General features: G+C 39.9%; 2 protein-coding genes across 2 annotated transcripts; one reads left to right on the top strand and one right to left on the bottom strand.

The window, feature by feature from the left end:
- Positions 1 to 1,596: 1,596 nt before the first annotated feature.
- On the bottom strand, positions 1,597 to 10,241 carry LOC127016866 (cytochrome c oxidase assembly factor 8). The gene is made up of 5 exons (XM_050897622.1): positions 10,119 to 10,241; positions 9,169 to 9,366; positions 8,008 to 8,071; positions 5,878 to 5,968; positions 1,597 to 3,219 (listed from the first exon to the last, which is right to left on the bottom strand). The coding sequence occupies exons 1-5, from the start codon at positions 10,239 to 10,241 to the stop codon at positions 3,114 to 3,116; spliced, it is 582 nt and encodes a 193-aa protein (XP_050753579.1). The 3' UTR covers positions 1,597 to 3,113.
- A 181-nt stretch (positions 10,242 to 10,422) lies between these two features.
- Positions 10,423 to 16,419, top strand: BAG5 (BAG cochaperone 5). The gene is made up of 2 exons (XM_050897875.1): positions 10,423 to 10,477; positions 11,117 to 16,419. Exon 2 carries the CDS (start codon positions 11,145 to 11,147, stop codon positions 12,495 to 12,497), a length of 1,353 nt encoding a protein of 450 aa, XP_050753832.1. The 5' UTR covers positions 10,423 to 10,477; positions 11,117 to 11,144; the 3' UTR covers positions 12,498 to 16,419.
- The last annotated feature ends 3,060 nt before the right edge of the window (positions 16,420 to 19,479 follow it).

The raw sequence follows: 19,479 nt of genomic DNA, 5'->3' as shown, positions 1-19,479 counted from the left end.
GAGTTTTGAACTAGATTTTAATTTTATCCCTAAGAATGTTCAGTTAAACATAGAAGCTATCTTCTCAGTAGTTGCTACCATTACTTTTAAAACTCCTAATGAAATTGAGAATTGCATTTATTTTTTTTAAGATGTACAGTTCTTTATTAATCATATATAAAGGTGCTACAATCACTTCAACCCAACCTTTAGTTGGTCTGCCTCTCAATCCCCATTTGACACTTCCTCTTACTCCTCTCATATTCTATTGAAATAAATGCTCCAGTAGAGAAATTCAGTGAATAGCAAAACCCCACAGATTATCCGAACATAACCACCCCAAGTCAATACAAACTATCTAAAATTATTTGAATATTTGCTAAAATAGTGTTGCTTTATTATGCACTTACTGAGTGCATGAGACAGATTAAAAAGGCACATGCTGACACTACAAAATATGAAATACTGCTGTTCCTTCTGACAGGATTAGCTAAATACCTTAATGATAAGAACACTCCCCTGTATTTTTCCTATACTCAGAAAACATGCACAGAAAAGGCACTCTTTGATCTACTTCACTAGCTTCAGTTACTGTAGCAGGCCTTTGTATACATAAAAAAATTATTTTTAGTAGTCTGTGGCAGCTCCTTATTTGATGTATAAAGGATTTATGATCAATAATATCTGAAAACAGCTGGCATTATTACAACTGCTCTGAGTCAAGAAAAAAATATCAAAACTAATTCAACACCGGCAAAAACAGTAATGGCTTTTGGCTGTTCAGAAAATGTAATTATCGCAGTAAATGTATGTGGTTTTGGTAAAGAGACTCAAAATTTCAGATGGATGATTTTTAACAACATCTTTTCATAGTGGCTTTATTAGATATTCTAAATCAGAGCTCAACACTTACCTAATAGATAAATACCTCGCTCCTTCAATAGGCTTTAGATGAAGGGACCCAGCACTCCACACAGGATCTTAATGAAGGCAATGCCATATAGGCATGAACTTTACCTACAAGCAGCTCAGAGCAGAATCCTAGCATGATCCATTGTATACTGATTATATTAAGTGACCTACACTAAAATTACACATTCAGAAAACAGTTTTAACTGTGAATTGACTGAAGCGCAATCCAAACCTTCCATCTGAATTCCCGCATCTCCCCCACGCCAACAGTAGAACACTTATATCTGCATGATGAGGCATATTAATTCAACTGACATCTAACACTTTTTTCCTTGGATTAGTTCTAGTAGTGAATCAATTTCCTGATCTGGTTCAGCAGGCAGACACAAAAATGTCTGTGTTAATAAAAGTGAGCAGGTCAGAAAATGAAAATGCTTCTTTTGATTGACCTCTACCCACTTAAAGCATATGTGAAACTGCCTTAGGGATCTTACGCATAGGCTGTCAGAACATACGGCTATCAACCACCAGTCCATCGGGGTTCTGGTCTCTGCCTTTCAGGGATATTTTCTTACATTATCCAATCATTCTTTTACATTGGAACTATTTATTAAAGTGTGCATTCGCATTGTTGTCAAAGCTTGTATACTGCCAGATATTATTTACTGTAAAGCCCTGAAGAATTACATTACATACCCACAGCAGTCTATTTCAAAAATTTATTTTCCTAAAGAAACATGGCATTTTGTAACTTTTTAATAAATATACACCTTTTACAGTACTGATGCAGTAAATAACATTCACAAATAATATTTTCCTAGAAGTGTTAGTTGTCACCTCAGCAAACGCTATTAATGACTGTTTTCATTTACTAATAACACAACAGTTAAAACCACAATTCAGTGACCATCGTAGCCCCAATGATGATATCATCATTGTATGAAACAGTGCGATCTGCTACTATATCATTAATATTTATTTCATCTTGCAAAGGAATTATTACAGTTGATATTGACAAAGCTCTTTTTGCTCCAGCTGAAAAAGCCTGTGAATAAATCATGTCATGTTTAGACATGAAAAACAGGTCAATGGCTAGAGCTGACGTTTCCAAAAGCAGAACCTTCCCTACAGCATAGCTTTACAAAAACACGCTTCATTTGACAACATTCGTTCTTTTTAACAGAATCCTCTTAGTACGTACTGTATCAAAAAAATAATTTAACTATATAAATGGACAGGGAGAACATTCCGAGGAATGGAACTTCTTTTAAATTACAGATACATGGCATAACATTTTAAGACTTCACTTAAACCAACCTCTTTCCAATTGATGTTACATACCTGGAGGCCAGAAAAATCACCCTCAGGTGAGTTGCTTTGAGTGCCTCAGAGAAACTGGTGAGAATACCAGTGTTTTTGAAAGAAATGAATGAGTAGAAAGCAGTGCGTATTAGTACTGATGTTGTTCTCCTCCGTACAGCCAAGTATCAGTTTCCTTTTCTACCGAGATTAAGTGACTGGCAACGCATCTGTTTTATTGCTCAGCAACTAAAATCTTTACCAATCATAGGTTAGAGGAATTCTTGTCCAAGGGGGGCACATTTCTTTTAATTAAAACAAAATTCTCTAAGAAGATCCTATTGCATTAGTAATTTATATGAAATCGTATCTTAAATCTTTATTAAAAATAGGAAATAATCACAGTGAAAAGAGGATTATTCTAAATTGATTGTACATATACTCACAAATCATACTTGTTCCTTCAGCCATGTTGTATTACTTATGGATAGCTACTGCCCCAGACAGACAACTGCTGCAAAATGAGGCATTTTTGTCTTTACATACTAATATGGTTGGTGGAGACATCATTCTCTGACCCAAGTTCAGGTACAGTATACTGAATCACGTGTTATTTAGGAGCTATGACTCTGTGGTAAAAACGTGACAGTTGTGATCCATTCCATTTAATGTAAACGAGGAACAGCTTTTAATAGTTTTCTCAGTTGTGTTTTGGTTGGGAAATATTTTAGATATTCTTGGAATAAAAGGTAAAGGAAATCTACATAGTGATTATAAATTAAGACCAATGGCAACTTTTATTTACATAGGTTAACAAACAGATTAAAGCAATTATTACATTAGTCATTCAGATTCTGAACATCGCTATAAACAACAAGTTTGTAGCAGGCCTCGCTAGTGTTGCATTCTTCATGGAGCTGTGATTAATTTCCAACATTTTTCTTTTTCCAACGAAGCCACCTCAGAGCTCTTGCCAGTGCTACTTGTCCCATGAGGAATGTGATAGTAAAGTTACGTTTATACCAATCTCTAGGATTCCAAAGCCAGGAAAATCATCAGCACACAGAACAAGAACAGGAAAAAGGTACACAATTATATTAAAATATCCTTTGGCATTGACAAATGACAATTCAGTGATGACCTGCATTTTCCATTCTTTGTGGCAACACTTTTCCTGCCTAATGAGAGGTAAATAACGTATGAAAAGGTCTATGTGAATATCCACACCCACTTACAGATTACATGTGGACTATAGGGCTACAACCATTGAGAGCTTAACTGTAAAAAAGTTAGGGGATGGGTAGTTTTATGACCAACTGTATTTGAAATCAGGTAAGATAAAATAATTGTAACTGTATCTCATGTTTCAGAGGTAAAGCTGATCATCAAGCTATCTAGAAGAATTTCGTGCCAGTGCTGTGCTATGGGTAGGATTTGTTTGTGCATGTATGAAGATGCGTGTGTTGGAAAGGGCATAGTTGGTCACCTATAAGGGTGGGAAAAAATAAAATAAAGTCACACTTCAAAGACTAATTGTATAACCCAATACAGGAAACATTATGTTTCTAATGCAGTACCTTTTAAAGATTATGTCTTTAATATTGTGAAAGTTAGCCTTTATAGCTTTAAATAGCTTTTATGAAGCATGCATGACTTCTGGAACCTATTCAAGATATAGATAGGATAGTCTGTATCAGCCCTTTTTAACCTCCGAGAACTTGCTTCAAATTCTTGCCCTGTTACAAACTAAAGTAATATCATAACTTCTTTTAGTTTCTAACAAGGGTCCCTCCCCCATTTTGTAAAATGCTGCACAAGAAGCAATAGAATACACTTATTGTAGAACTAGCAAGGAATATTAAACACTGGGATTTAGGTCTTCTCTTGAGATCTCTGTGGGAAACCTTGGATGTACAGATCTAACATAAACCTGAGATACTAACCTCTCAGTAAGGATAGTAGCCAAAATCATGCTGACAAGCAGCACTGAGCTACCCCCTCAAATGTCATGTTAAATCAAAATATCATGCTAACATTGCAACTGTTTCTTTTCCCCTTTCACATCTCATTTCCTATATCCTTCTCGATTTTTTTTTTCCTAAACTAGGCTGTATTTCCAGTCTAAGTACCCTGAACTAAATACTCATGGCAGCTATGCACAGTCATTGCTTCAATTTTAACTAAATTTTAGAAGTTGCAACACTTCAGCGGCCACAGTTTTCAGGCCAGCTGGCAATACTGCAAAGGAACATACAGCTGAATGCATGAACAGATTTTTACAAATATGACCCCTCAAAATCAGAGTGCCTGTAAAAAGCTCCACTGTTTTCAGGGCTGTGCAGTTCCACTTTGAAACAACAACAATGCAGCTTACACTACCTGATTTTACAAGGCAGCAACAGGCAAGGTCATATTTAGGCACAAAGCCTGAACTCTCCTACCGTGAAGACAGGATACTATCCCGAGGTCAATACAACAATGGCATCTGGTGACCAGTTCTAAGATAAACTATTTGCTTTCTCACTCAGTTATAGGCAATTTGAATAACAATCCTCTTATTAAAAATAATTTTTTACTTTCCATCCTTTCATGCTGTTGCTTAGGTTTATGGTGAGGTTTCTCCCCCGCCCCCTCCCCCCATGGGCCAGACAAGATGTGCATATTTGTTTTAAATATTTGTTACAGTAGAATTGTTCTTACGGTACAGTCTATTACGGTATACGCACAATACGTACAAAGAACCCTAAACCACAATTTGTTATAGATCAATTATAGTGATGGTAGAATTCTCACTAGCATTACACCATTAGGAACCCAGTAACACTTGACACCTTTGAGCCCAATAATCTTTCAATCCAATACAGAGAAGAAACTGAAGTTGTGGTTTCATATTCAGTGGGCAGTGCTACTGTAACTGGATTAAGTGCTATCCTCCTCCAGCTTCCCATTCCTTCCTCATTTCTAGCCCTCTACCAAGCGTGCACGGCTACTTGGAGGGTAATGTGTGTTTGCAAGTCATTTTTCAGTTGTTTCAGATCCCCAATCCAGTTTATCAAGCTGTTGTACAAACAGTAACACTGAAACAATGCAGTAGATGTTGTGAAGAGGCACGGTGGATGTGGGCTTAACCAATTGTAGCTGAGGTTCTACACAGGATGAGTTCAGGCGATGATTTTACTAATGCTTCGCCACACAAAAACCCCTCAAACTCAAGGCTAATCACTTTCATTTTTACTAGATGCTTGCAAAATAATAAAAACAAGAACACTAAATATTACTCTCATTAAACAATTTTCCTTTGAGATGAATCACATTTACCAGTCCTTATTTAACAGTCAACTAGAATCTGTTATATAGAAATTTCAACTGTTTTATTTGCATATTTATCAGTTTCAATTAGCAGCATGAAAAGACCCATGCCATAAGAGAAAAAATTGAGACACAAGGTCAGGCACTCAATCTCAGACATGAGATTCATCTCTCCACTAAATCAGCCATAAGCAGTAGAACTCAAATGATAATGCAAATTTCTGTCAAATGCTAATAATAGCATTTAAAAAAATAATTTTCTGGAATGATAGTTTCAGGTGCTGTTTATGGAAAAAAAGGTTCAAATTTTAAATTTGATCTTATACCTTTCACTTAGACTGTAATGTATAATAGTCAACATAAATACCTTCTACATACCTGTTATACTGCATATGCTTTCTAAAATTTTTACTTAGAAAGTCCTTGTAAAAGTCAGCCATTTCTTCTGCATTCAGTGTTGCTTTTTGACCTGAAAATAAGTTTTGGCATAACAATGTCAAGATAGTTCTTTGGATTAAAACACTGGGTTCGGATGCAGGAGAGCTAGGTCTGACTCCTTGCTCCTACAAGCTTCCCGTGTAACCCTGAACAAATTAATATGCTTTTATCTTCCAACTTTTTAAAACTTATCTAGGGAGCACAGCAGATTAAAAAATACTGATCATCTTGAAGCTGGCATAACTCTTAAGCCCTTATTACTTGTGAAAGTGATTATGTTTATCAGGTCTTAGATTGTTTAGGGAACTAGTGGACCCCCATGAAAAGGTTCATAGATCTAGGAGTATCTATCCTTTGAGTAAAATTAATCTCTCGTGGGGCTAAAGTCTAAACAGCACCAGTAAGAGCACTTAGTAACTTAAATTTCCCCCCTAAAGCAAGTCAATAAATATAGAAAGAACACTATCCATGACTGACGTGATATTTTCAGATGTACATTTTTTTCTATTGCTGTTGATAAATTTCAAGTAACTTACACCAAAGAGTATTACGTTCCGAGATGTCAGATTTATTAACAACATAGTAGACAATTATTTTGTGAAGAGGCAAGTACAGAAGATGACTTTGAATATGCCACTCTCATAAGCAGAATATAAGAGGAGATGGATTCTCTCCACAGAACATGAAAGGAAAACCTGTGGCTACAGCACAGATGTAGAATCCTGAGAACCAGCAAATATTCTCAACTCTACCACATAATTCCTATACAAACTTTCTGGCACTTTTAATGTTTCTAAAATGAGGGTCAAATTTGAATGTCCCAGGGGACATGGATATGATGAGGGAGATTGAACTGTGATATTCAACTTGTTACTGTTCCAAAATGCATTTTAAAGCTCCTGAGACTGATCATAGAAATGTAAATTATTGATCAGTTCTATTCCTCATTATTTACAAATCTAATATATTACAATGGATTAACATACTATGGGATAAATTTACTCTAAGACTATTTGAAGGCTGCCTACTTAACACCTATAGTTAATTTGTTTCTTCATACTGGTATCAGCAGAACTGATTGTAGATTCACTTATATAAAAAATACGTTTTGTTCCATGTTCATGTATATTGTTATTACTCTTATTTTTATATACACACGCAGCTGTATTACAGAACAGAGTTAATCAACACATGCAGCCAATATAATTTTATTACTAAGGGATGTACATGCTTACTATTTTTTCTTTTATTTCTAGGGTATAAAAACAAAACAAAAAAAACCCAAAACGGCAATATAAAAGAAGCGTTTTCTAAAAAACACAGAACTTAATTAAAATTATTTCTCAACAAACAGTGATCACCAGGATACAAACAGAAGAGAAAAATAAAGGTCTGTGATATACAGAACGTCAGAGCAGATGCTTTACTAAACTCAAACAGATCATTATTTTATGAAAAAAATGTTCAACCTCATACTACAATGGCCAATTCACTGTTAGTATGAAGGCATCTTGTTTTCACTTTCACATAATGAATTAGAGAGGCAACTATTTTACAGCAACTGTGCTCAGGCAAAGACAGGCAGATAGCAGCTGCTGTCTCCTCAGAAGCTGTCTTATCCTCCCTCAAGGAAAAATATTGTATTCATTGTATACACTGTTGACCTGAAGCCAAAGAGCGTGAATTTATCCACCCAACGATAACGTGCACTTGAGGCAAATGCTCTATATGTTTAGCTCAGCTAGCTCACTGGGTTAGGAGGCATGAAAGGTAAAAGCCCCTTCCTCCTTAGACTACAGATTGATTATATTACTTAGCTAGGATTTCAGCGCATTCCCTCCAGCTGTGGGGAAGGAATTAGGGGAAGAACAGTGCAACAGATGATCTGACCCCCACATGCACATCTCTGAAGAGCTCCTCCCCTCTTTTTTTATCATGCTCCTGAAAACACTTCTAAATCCTACCCTCAAGATTTACTTGTGACACAACACAAAGAGCATAAACTAACAAAATTCAAAGTTAAACAGAATTCAGAATGCATCCTAAACTATAAACAAAGATCTCACTAACCTGTTTCATCTCTCATTTCCAGACCCTTGGCTTTCAGTCTTGAATAAATAAATTCTTCTTTTTCCTAAAACATGTGTTTCCACATTAGAATCTGATGTAGTCAGTCCTTGAAGTTAACCACTGTTTTTAATCACATAGCAGCGTAGTGCTTAATACCCTCTGAAATAACAAGTAATACTCATTATACTTGGAAATGTCAATAAAACATTTTCCTGAATCCAGTGAGTTGGTTAAACCTGTAACTTGTCACTTAGATCCTGCTACCTGCATGCATCAATTAATTCATGCAGGTGTGCTACTGAAATATATAAAAAGTACTTGTGGAGTAAAGTTACAGCTGAACTTCAGTATTGTTTGACAGGATCCAAACCTTCAGTTTGTAAGAGAAACTATGAAGATGTGCTGTATTGTATAGCTGAGAATTTGAGCATAGAGGAAAACAATGCAGCCTTAAAAACTGAAATTACTTAGATGGAAACAGAATAATTATTTGTACATAAGTTTTTCAAACTTAAAAAGCAGTTCTATGGAATTAAAAAACAAGCTTCATTTTTTCTCTGAGACCTTTGCAAGTTTTGGAAGGATATGATGATCAAAGATCATCACAAATGATGGTGAATTACTGAACCATTACTGTTCTGCCAACAAAATTCAGTGTCTCCTAACCAATGCTGCAATCAGGAAAGAAGACAGACCACGACTGAAAAGTCCCCACTTTTAGCCTTGTTGGGATACACTGCCAGTGAAACAGGGCATGTCCCTCATTTACCCTTGGTGATTACACCTGATTTCTCTCATTTATGACAGAGCAAGAAGACCTGCAGAATCATTTTCAACAGCCGCTCTAGTCACAGACAGGTCTTGCATGTAGGGTGGCTACAACTTCATATTTTCAGTGCAAGATAGGAAAAAGGCAAATATCATTATATGCTACTAAACAGCAATAAAATATGCAGGCTCTTTAGTTTTGTACATCATTTTAAAGGAATGAATGACAAAAAAGTAATTTCCACAAAGACACCATGCATATTAAAAGAAACGGTATCAATTACCAGCCAGTAACAGCGGGCAGAACTTAACTCTACCTCACGGAGACCAAACCCTCCGATTTCAGGTGGGCGGGCGGGAGCTGAGCCACACCGGGCGTTGCGGCAGGCTCACCTGGCGGAAGGCGCGGTTGTGCTGCGCCCAGAAGCGTTGGTCGCAGGCCTGGGCTTCCTGCCGTGCCTCCCGCAGCCGCCGCTCCAGGGGAGACTCCTTGGGGGGCACGTAGAAGATGACCGGCCGCAGGTTGGAGTGCTTGTCGGGGGGGCCAATCCAGTCATTACGGGAGTGTGCGGGGGGGCTGAAACCCAGGCCCTTGAAAATACAGGCAGAACTCATTATGACCACTTCAGCAGAGTTTTTGAAGAACACCCCGATTTGAAATAAGTTCCAAAACGCCACACAACCTTAAAACATATATGCATAAGTTCAGAAATTATACACATTCACTTACCCTGACCAAAAACAATGTGATACATTTAAAATTTACTTTTATTTAGAAATGTGCTACAAAGATACCTTTGACTCTTTTCCAACAGATATGAATCATGATTTTTTTTAAAAGCAACTTTTTTTTTTTTCATCTTTGTATCACTGATATTCCACTTCGTTATAATATTTGATGGCAAGAACTAGCAAGCATGTAAGTCTTCCTAAGCGCTGCTTTCTTCGTGCATCCTCGTGAACACGCACAAGCATGTAACTTTTCAGGCCGGGTTTAGGAAGAACTGGCTCTAACAGCCCGTAACTTACCGCTCCGTTTGTAAAAGCGTTTTACTTCCCTTGTGCCTCAGCGCCCCACCCGCCCAGCGCGGGAAGGCCCGCGCGGTATTTACAAACACTGGGAGCGTTGGAAAACACGTAAACAACGAGAGGCCGTGGGAACCGCAGGCTTTTATCGGGACGCACCCGCCCAGAGACGCTGCGAGTTACCGCGGGGGCAGCCAGGGCGGCCTCCCCCGCTCCCCCTCAGGGCTCCGCAGGGGCGGGAAACCTCGAGGCCTCCCCTGCGGCAGGCCGGCTCCGGGACGCAGGAGTTGCCTCCCCCCCCTCCCACCCGGATTTACCGCGCTCTCGTGCCGCTCCCCGCGCTCAGTCGTGGGGCCGCCGCCGGCTGAGGAGGAGGAGAAAAGGAAGCGGTGGCGGTGGCGGCAGCAGCCGCCCCCCCGCAGCACCCGGACCGCCGCCATCGCCCGCCTCCTGCCGGCGGCTGGCGCTTTACGGCGGTGTCGCAAAGGCAAGGCCGGCCGGAGCGCGGCGCTGCGACCGGAGGCGGCGCTGGGGAAGGGGCCGCGTCCCTCGGCCGCGCCGTTCCCGCCTCCGCCGCCGCCCGGCCGCGGGGCGGGGCTCCCGGGGTTCGCTGTCGCTCGGCCCGTGGCGCAGCGCCGGGCCGGGCAGCGGGTCCCTTGGCCGGAGCGGCCGGCGGGTGAGACGGCGGGAGCAAGGGCGGGCGGGGGGCCGGGAGGGAGCGTTACGGGCGGGGGCGGGGGAGGCGGGTGGGGACGAGCCTCTCCTCAGGTGCCTCCGGGCTCCCCCGGAGTGGCCCGTTGTCGTGTCCTCTCCCCGCTTCGTCGGGCCCCATCGCCGGGGGCGGGAGGTTGCTGCTGTGGAGGGGCCTGGAGGGGGCCGCCGGGGGTGGCGGGTGCGGAGGGGGGAGCGTCGGCTGTGGGGCCTGTGCGGGGGAAGGCAGCCCTGCCCCTGGGGTTGTGGCACCCCAAGGGCGGTAGGGTTTTGCCGCTGTTTTTCCCCTGGGCCGCGGGTGTCCGGTGTGTTCTGCGATGCCTTCAGCTGCAGAGCAGGTGGGGAAGGGAGGGTTGAAGGTTGTGGGTGAACGCTAAGAGCTGGTCGTGTGGTAACTAAAGCATCACCCCTGCAGCCCCAGCAGGAGAAAGAGGTGTGAAACAATAGAGAAATGGCTACGAAATATCAGCCAAGTGGTTTATTCCTATTGCTAGCGATATTTAAAATAGCTGTAATGTTGAAGTGCTTCAGGATGTTGTGAAAGTTGTGACGTGTTTGCATAACACTTTATTAATCACAAGTCTTGTTCTCACTTTCCTTGTAGTTCATCTGAAACTGGACGAAAGAAGAGAATGGATATGGGTAACCAACACCCATCCATAAAACGGTTGCATGAAATACAGAAAGAAGTCAAAGAGATTGAACAGCAAGTGGTTGTCTTCAGTGGTCTGTCTACTGATCGAGATTACAAGAAATTAGAAAGGAGTCTTACTAAACAGCTTTTTGAAATCGATTCTGTAGACACCGAAGGAAAGGGGGATATTCAGCAAGCCAGAAAGCGAGCTGCTCAGGAAACAGAGAGGCTGCTTAAGGAACTGGAACAAAATGCAAACCATCCACGCAGACTGGAAATAGAGGCTATATTCAAGGAGGCACAGTCACTTGTGGAACGCGAGATTACACCTTTTTACAAAGGAGGTAACTGTATAAGTGATGAATTTGAAGAAGGTATTCAGGACATTGTATTGAGGCTTACCCAGGTGAAAACTGGAGGGAAAGTTTCTTTACGCAAAGCAAGATATCGCACTCTGACAAAAGTATGTGCTGTTCAGGAGATTATAGAAAGCTGTGTAAAGCAACAGCTGTCCCTGCCACTCTCTAATGATGCACATCCTTCTGTCTCCAAAATTAACTCTGTAATGTGTGATGTGAACAAAGCCAGAGGAACTCTTATTGCGCTTCTAATGGGAGTGAGTAGTAATGATACCTGCAGGCATCTATCCTGTGTGCTTACAGGCCTCATTGCTGATTTGGATGCTTTAGATGTCTGTGGTCGCACGGAAATAAGAAATTACAGAAAGGAAGTAGTGGAAGAGATCAATAAATTGCAGAAATACCTGGACTTGGAAGAAGAAGCAAATTCTACTCACGCTTATGATTTGGCACAAAATCAGTCCATTCTAAAAATAGAAGAGATCCGCAAGAAAATGAAGGAAGTTAATTCTTTACTTTTAAAAACAGAGAATGCTTCTGATTTGTATTTGGGATCCAAAGCAGAATTGCAGGGATTAATTGCGCACTTAGATGAGGTGAGTCCAGGAAAAAACCCCTGTATTAGAGAAGCCAGGAGAAGAGCAGTAATAGAAGTTCAAACTCTCATAACATACATTGATTTGAAGGAAGCACTTGAAAAAAGGCAAATGTATTCAGAGCAAACTGCTGCCGAACATCAGTCTCATAAAGCAGTTTGGACTGTTCTTGGAAACTTGTCTCAAATTCAGCAGGAGGTGATTTCATTTGATGGAAACAGAACGGATAAAAACTACATGCGATTGGAAGAACTTCTTACAAAACAACTTCTAGCACTTGATGCTGTTGATCCACAAGGTGACGAGCGGTGTAAGGCTGCCAGAAAGCAAGCGGTAAAGCTTGCGCAGAATATTCTTTACTATCTGGACATGAAAACAGATGAATGGGAATACTGAAACAGCCATGGCCTAACATAGAAGAACATTTTTTTCCTTTGGCACTTTATGCAGATCATTGGCAGCACATAATAAAAGTGGTGTGTTCTGTGCTTGCTTAAACACGGAGATTGCATAAGCAGTTGACTTGGCTATATGTCTGCTATCCCACACAGTCACCCACTTGCCATGGCAACTGTCAGTATACCATCAGCAATTCTGGTCATTGCTATAAGCAAAGAAGTGTGATTCTCTGAAGGAATAGCTTAATACTTGATCAAATGGCTTCCTTTTTTCTTCTGTTCTTGTTCTAATAACCTTGTGCAATGTTCCGTGAATACAGATTTTTCAAAGATGCAGAAACTTCCTTATGATACAGTACTGGCAAAACTATTTAAAGAAGACTGGACATGAAAATTAGTATTCAGGCATGAGGCTCCATCCAGCAACTTCACAGCAGTCTGGATATACTCTTAATGTGCTGTTACGACAGAAAGTATTAAAGGCAAAAAACTTGCTGCCTTTTGGGTTGTACTTGATTTATTCCATCCATCACACCTTTCTGGGTGTTTAGGTTTCTCAGTTAATGGAGCTATAATGCCAACTGCAAATTAGCATTTACATAGGCAAAGCCAGTTATGTCTATTTTTTGTAATGTATGAGCCCTTTGATTTGCAAAAACAGGTCTTTTGTTGGTGGAAACTCTTTCAAATTACTGCTTTAAGGTCCTGAGACTTGGAGAGGAAAATCTGTACATATATACTGACCAGATAAATCGGAAAGCCAATCGTATCCTGGGCTGCATCAAAAGAAGCATGGTCAGCAGGTTGAGGGAGGTGATTCTACCCCTCAACTCTGCTCTCATGAGACCCCACCTGGAGCACTGCGTTCAGCTCTGGGGCCCCAAACGTAAGAAGAACACGGACCTGTTGGAGCGAGTCCAGAGGAAGGCCACGAAGACGATCAGAGGGCTGGAACACCTCTCCTGTGAGGGTAGGCTGAGAGAGTTGGGGTTGTTCACCCTGCAGAAGAGAAGGCTCCGGGGAGACCTTATAGCAGCCTTCCAGTACCTAAAGGGGGCCTACAGGAAAGATGGGGAGGAACTCTTCATCAGGGAGTGTAGTGATAGGATAAGGGGTTACAGTTTTAAACTGAAAGAGGGTGGATTTAGATGTGATATTAGGAAGAAGTTCTTCACTGTGAGGGTGGTGAGATGCTGGAACAGATTGCCCGGAGAAGTTGTGGATGCCCCCCTCCCTGGAAGTGTTCAAGGCCAGGCTGGATGGGGCTTTGAGCAACCTGGTCTAGTGGAAGGTGTCCCTGCCCGTGGCAGGGGGGTTGGAACTAGATGATCTTTAAGGTGCCTTCCAACCCAAACCGTTCTGTGATTTCGAGGGTTTCACACTGCCATCCATAAACCCCTGAAAACTGCACTGAACTTTATTTAGTGGCTGCTTAGGTGTCTTTTTAAACTCTGTTGTTAGATCTGGTTTTGACTTGTCTTTTCACATTCGGTGAAAACAGAAACAGGATTCACTTTGAAGTGAACGAGCATTTTGGAATTATTTTTGTAAGATTAGGTAGCCAGCTATAAAGATGTCCCTAATGATGTAAATGCGTGTTATATATTTCATACTGGTCAGGTGTGGCTTCAAGCATGTCTTGGAAAAGACTTGTGGCAAATGTCTCTCCTTGCAACTCATCACCTAATTGTTTTAGTAACTTTGTAAATAAGCTTGCTTGTACTATTGTATGCACCTACCTTTTTATTTGTGGCTGCTAGTGCCAATCACATTTCTACTATAGCATGTTTTTTGGCATTTTTTTGAGAGCATGGCATTAAAATGAATTAATTATAAAGATATATTTAATTATGGATACTTTGCACTTAGCTCTTTCATGTTGAATTAATGAATTATTGTTCTATAGATGATGATTTGCACCACTTTAAGGAGTAAAAACCATTTTGGATGTTAAAATAAATATTTTTAGATCTATTTTTGACTGATTACAGAAGACAATACTGTCTGTGAGAGACAAGTGCCTTTATGACACCACTAACTTGCACCGTCATATGTAGATATAGGAACTGTTTACTGGCAGCTTGATACATTTGTAATCTTTGCAAACTGGATTTCTCACATATATATAATTCTGCTATAGTATATGTCAAATTAACATAATACGATAGGTGACAATTGTTCTATAGAGTCCTGAGAATGAGTATCAAATTTGGGAAATATGGATTCTGCTTAAAAACGAATGCATTGATGTGGAGATTGGGGACTTTGGGCAGGTCTTCTGTGCCTCTTGCTACAAGAAGGAGAGAATATGTTTGCTCCATAACATGCTTTGAGATGTTGATGAAAGGCTGTGTAACTTCAGAGTATGAATATATTTTGTTTGTGATTGTACCGGTGATTGCTTTGCAAATTTACTTGCCAAAAATGATCTATTTTTTCAATTGAGTACAGTGCCTAAGGCATAATTTGGCAATGACAGAATGTTTGTTTGATGATTCTCTCTGCTCCTTCAGAGATATAATCCTGTTGAATTTATCTCTCCTGACCTCAAAAAAATCTTTTCCCCTAGTTAAAATTCCAATCTATATTTATATCTTATGTGGCTAACACAGAATATTAATAATGTTACACACCTGAATTATTTTACTCATTTCAAGCTTTCTACACATTTGAACTGCAACTTCTGATTTGCACTTACATTTTTAGGAAATATAAGAATTTGATAGCATAATGATATTAGTCATTTTTCTTTAGTATAACTGTCAGGTCTGCAGTGGTTACTTGTAGTTTGTTTAACAATTTAGTGTCCATGTTCTTTGGAGGTTACATGTAGCTTTATAAATGTTTGAACCTTTTACGTAAAAATGAGTAAGTATAGTTTTCAGATCTGTTCTATTTTAAATTTGTATGTCTTGTAGCTTTCATGAATGAATTGTTACGCCTGTGTTTCTAAGAAGGCAAATGTGTAAGGTTAGTGTAATTTTGACTAACTGAGTACAGTTCAGTAGCAAGATATTATGTGGATTAAGCTTTTTTCCATTGTTCTGTAATCTAATAAATTGACTATTTAAATTTTATGGTAAAATCTTCATCTGGAATGGGATTAATTCACAGTTTTTGCATGAATGAAAGTAATAAACTAAATATGCTTAACCAAAAAAATAATGCACAGATTTCTCAAAATCTTGCTTTTGTGCTGAAGAATGTAATTTCTCTTTTTTTTATATCCAAAGATTGAGGGACACACAACTTTTCTTTCCAGTACGGCAGGCTAAAATAATCAGCAAAATGTAAATGGACCAAATTGCAAAAGCCTGCATATCAGTACTATACTGAAATATAATAACTTTTCTGTGTGCTATGTAATCTACTTTTGAGCAAAATAAATGATTGGATATTTGGGGGAGAGGTAATCCTACATTGTGATTCCTATTTGTCAATTGTATTTCTTTTTAAACTAGTTTTCTTTAGTTATTTCAGTGTTTATTTTTGTTGTTTACCATTCAAAGTGGTTTTTCTATGTCACCAGTTTGGAGGAGATTTTTGTTAACTATGATTCCTACTTTTTCAACTTAACAGAAATTAGTGTATGTGCTCCTTATAGTGTATATGTCTTGATTTATTGCTGTATAGGATATGGCATTTGTAGATACAAATTCAAGATTAAATATTGCAGTGTTATATTCTTGATTATTAATAAAAATACATTAATACCTTTTACTAGGTATTCATTTGAATGTTATGCCCTGCTGCCTTTCTCTATTTATTTTTGAATGTGAGTTATCAGAATGTAAATGATTTTTGTCTTAGAGAAAATGTTTTTATTAGACATAAAGCTCCCTTTTTTTTCCCCTCCTTCTTTAAAAGTTTGCTTTTTCACTGCTGTATTTATGAAAATAAAGTTCTTTGTGTGGAAACCACTCCTACCTCTACTTGCTAAATCTGGTGCCTTTTGGTTTTCTCTGCATTCAACCTTGCATTACATCAGTCGTTCCTTGCATTCTTTCTTCAGCAATAGCTTTGCGTACTCCTGGGCTTCAGTTGGATGATCACTGCAAAAATGCTTGTGGCTCTCTTAAGATCTTGCCACTTTTCTGTTGAAGGATGCTGCCTTAACAGATGAGCTTGCAAAACTGATGGTAGGAAGTCTCTTCATGCGCAAAGTCAGTGTGGATTACAGAACCTTTAGCAGGAGTTAAGCTAATCTGGTTTTAAACTGTGTAGATGAGGCATGTTCACATGATTGTTCTGATGGCTCAGTGTGTTTTCTCAAGATGCAGTGAGCCAAGTTATCAGCTCACTGCTGATGGAAATCAGAAATTCTATTTCTGCCCAGAAAGCTGCTGGCGCTGTGCAGTTTCTGCTGCTTGGCCAACTCCTATGAGCTGATTTAATCCAATAAAACGGGAGAAAACAAAATTAACAAAAATGGAGGAGGGCGTTTGCTGTGGGTTTAGTGAGTCAAATTGGCTTGTAGAAAGGCATGTGGGCCAGAGCTACTGCAAAATGAATGGGTGGGTCATGCGGCCATGGGTTAGGGAGCAAATTTTAAGATTTTCAGTAGCAGATCAACCTTCTGCATAGTTAAATCTCTGGAGGAGAAAGGAGGAGAGAAGGTGGCACTATCAACTCTTACAGACAAGTAGGAATTTGCTGCTTTAGTAATGGGATATGATGAAAGCAATACAAATGAATCTTGTACGGAAAATAAACCAGTTGCTTTCAATTGCTCTTTTGTGTTACATAGTAAGTGTTCATGCAATAAAAAGTACAAGTGATCGTGTCAAAGTACATGGAAAAGTCTTACCCAGAAGACATCGGATAAGAGTAAGGTTTATAAAGGTGGAATGTTCCTAATGTTCCTATAGGTAACAAGGTCACTGTACCTTCTTTCTCTCCCTTTTAACAATATAGCTTCTTTGAAGGCAATATATTCTTCAAAGACCAGTAAATCATGTGGGCAATGGCCCTAGATGTTGCTCAGCAAGCTGCTGACCTGTTTGTCTTGATCAGCTGTTTACTCGTCAAAGGAAAGTATTTGCCTTGCTAAGAATTTTGTGTGTGTGTGTTTGGGACAGGCAGATTTTGGTGCCTGAAATGGTTTAACTGGAAAAACTCTGTATTTTATTCCCATATAGGTGTATCCTCTCCTTTGGACAATTCTCAGCTGAGAACTTGAAGGAGTAGAAGGACTTTAGTACTGAACTGATGGACTGAAGGCCTGGAGGTTTAAGCTGGTTGCTAGCAGGAGACATTTAAATGGCAGGATCCGGAAAAACATTCCTGCTAGAGGAAACTGCTAGCAGAGACAGGACCAAATGTTCAGAGCTGATGTTTTGAGTGAGCTCTCTGCCTGTTCCCCTGTTGCTTATGAGCTTTCATTGAGAAAGTGGATTCTTGGGGGAATATTCCCTGAAATACTGTTGGGCTTTCTGTTTGAGATGAAGCTGAGAAATTATGTTTAAAGCTTTTGCTGAGCCACAGTGGGGCATGTACTATTTGTTGGCTGCTCTAGATATCATTCTGTTTTGCTACATGAAACAATTACGTATATAATGCTTTCAGTTATATTACTAGGCATGTACATGCCAGCTGAAACCTGGTCATTAACTGAAGAAGCTGAGGATGGGGTGTGCTTTTGTTGAAGGCTTTGCACAACACTTACGCTTTCTCTCTGCAGCTTCTGGTTCTGGGGACTGCCAAACACAGATGAATGCAAGAATTGCACTGCTTGTCAGTTAAAAAATAATGAGGACCCTTTCTAAGTTTGCAAATTCTTCCTACAGGACATAAATTGTAGCAGAGTTTGCCATTAGAAGTGGAAAAGTACAATGAGTTTCTTAATTGGGCCATTTCTGCTCAATTAGTTTTGCCAGACAAACTTCTGCGCCACAGGAGTTCCTTGTGAAACCTGTATTTCAGGCAGCTAATCAAAAGCATCTCATGAGGGAAGAAACACAATGATGCAGTGTGATGTCCTTAATAAGGTCCTGTCTTATTTAGCTCCCCAATTGTATTGACTCCAGAACAAATACCCAAAACCAAATCTGTGATCATGACCACCAAGAGGTCTATAAGGCAAAGCAAAAACCCAAAGAAGCAGAGAGACAAGAAAGGCTGGAGGAAAACAGAACAAAAAACTAGTAAAGTTGTCAGGCTGTTGTTTGACTCACTTCTTTTAGTTTTACGACATAAGAAAAGCAAGCAAAGCAAAGCTCCCTTTTGCCTTGTTGCAGTTATACCTAGTCTACATCCTGCAGTTCAACGTTGTTTTCCACCCTAAGTCACCCTAAGTGCTCCTGCCGGACACAGTCCAACCTCTAGCTGATAGGGGTTAGCCTTGGTGTGCCCTTGGGCAAGCCAGTGCCACCCATCTCTAGCGATGCCATGATTACCCTTATTCTCTCTGAAATGCCTGGTCATGGCAACTCTTAGCGTGCACTTGGAATATCAGTGTGGCTTGCAGAAGACAGTGTGCAACATGAAGGCTATATCCTGTAATAAACTGATAATTGGAAGGGATAGTATAGTAACTGCTAGCAAGTCTGAGTAAGATATCATTTGTGTAATTGTTTATGCTGAATTTCGTAGGTTTTTTTTAAAGAAAATTCTTCATAACATATTGTTTTATTTGAATCAATCTGTAGCCTATGATCGAATGCCTACTTCTTACCTTCCAGGTGCCTCATGTTAACACCACATGAAAAGGAGGTTTGAAGTGCTCTGCCAACTATGGATATTAATGAATGGCCTCTGCTCACTTTCAGACATCTAGTAGAAGCCAGGTTTTCCAGAATACTCCGCATCCCAGAGTTCCCACTGTGACAAGTAAGGCCATGTTTTGAAAAGGAGCCCATCCATAGACCCACGCACCCTGTCATTTCTTGTCACAGACAACCACAGGATCATCCTTGCAGCTAATCAAGCCGCAACTTAAAGTGGCTTTGCCTCATTCCTCCAGTGAAAGCTTGTTCCAAAGC

The sequence above is a fragment of the Gymnogyps californianus genome, chromosome 5, assembly GCF_018139145.2.
Source record: "Gymnogyps californianus isolate 813 chromosome 5, ASM1813914v2, whole genome shotgun sequence".
Lineage (NCBI taxonomy): Eukaryota > Metazoa > Chordata > Aves > Accipitriformes > Cathartidae > Gymnogyps > Gymnogyps californianus.
Note: the sequence above shows the minus strand (reverse complement) of the source record. Positions and strands in the feature narration are given on the sequence as shown.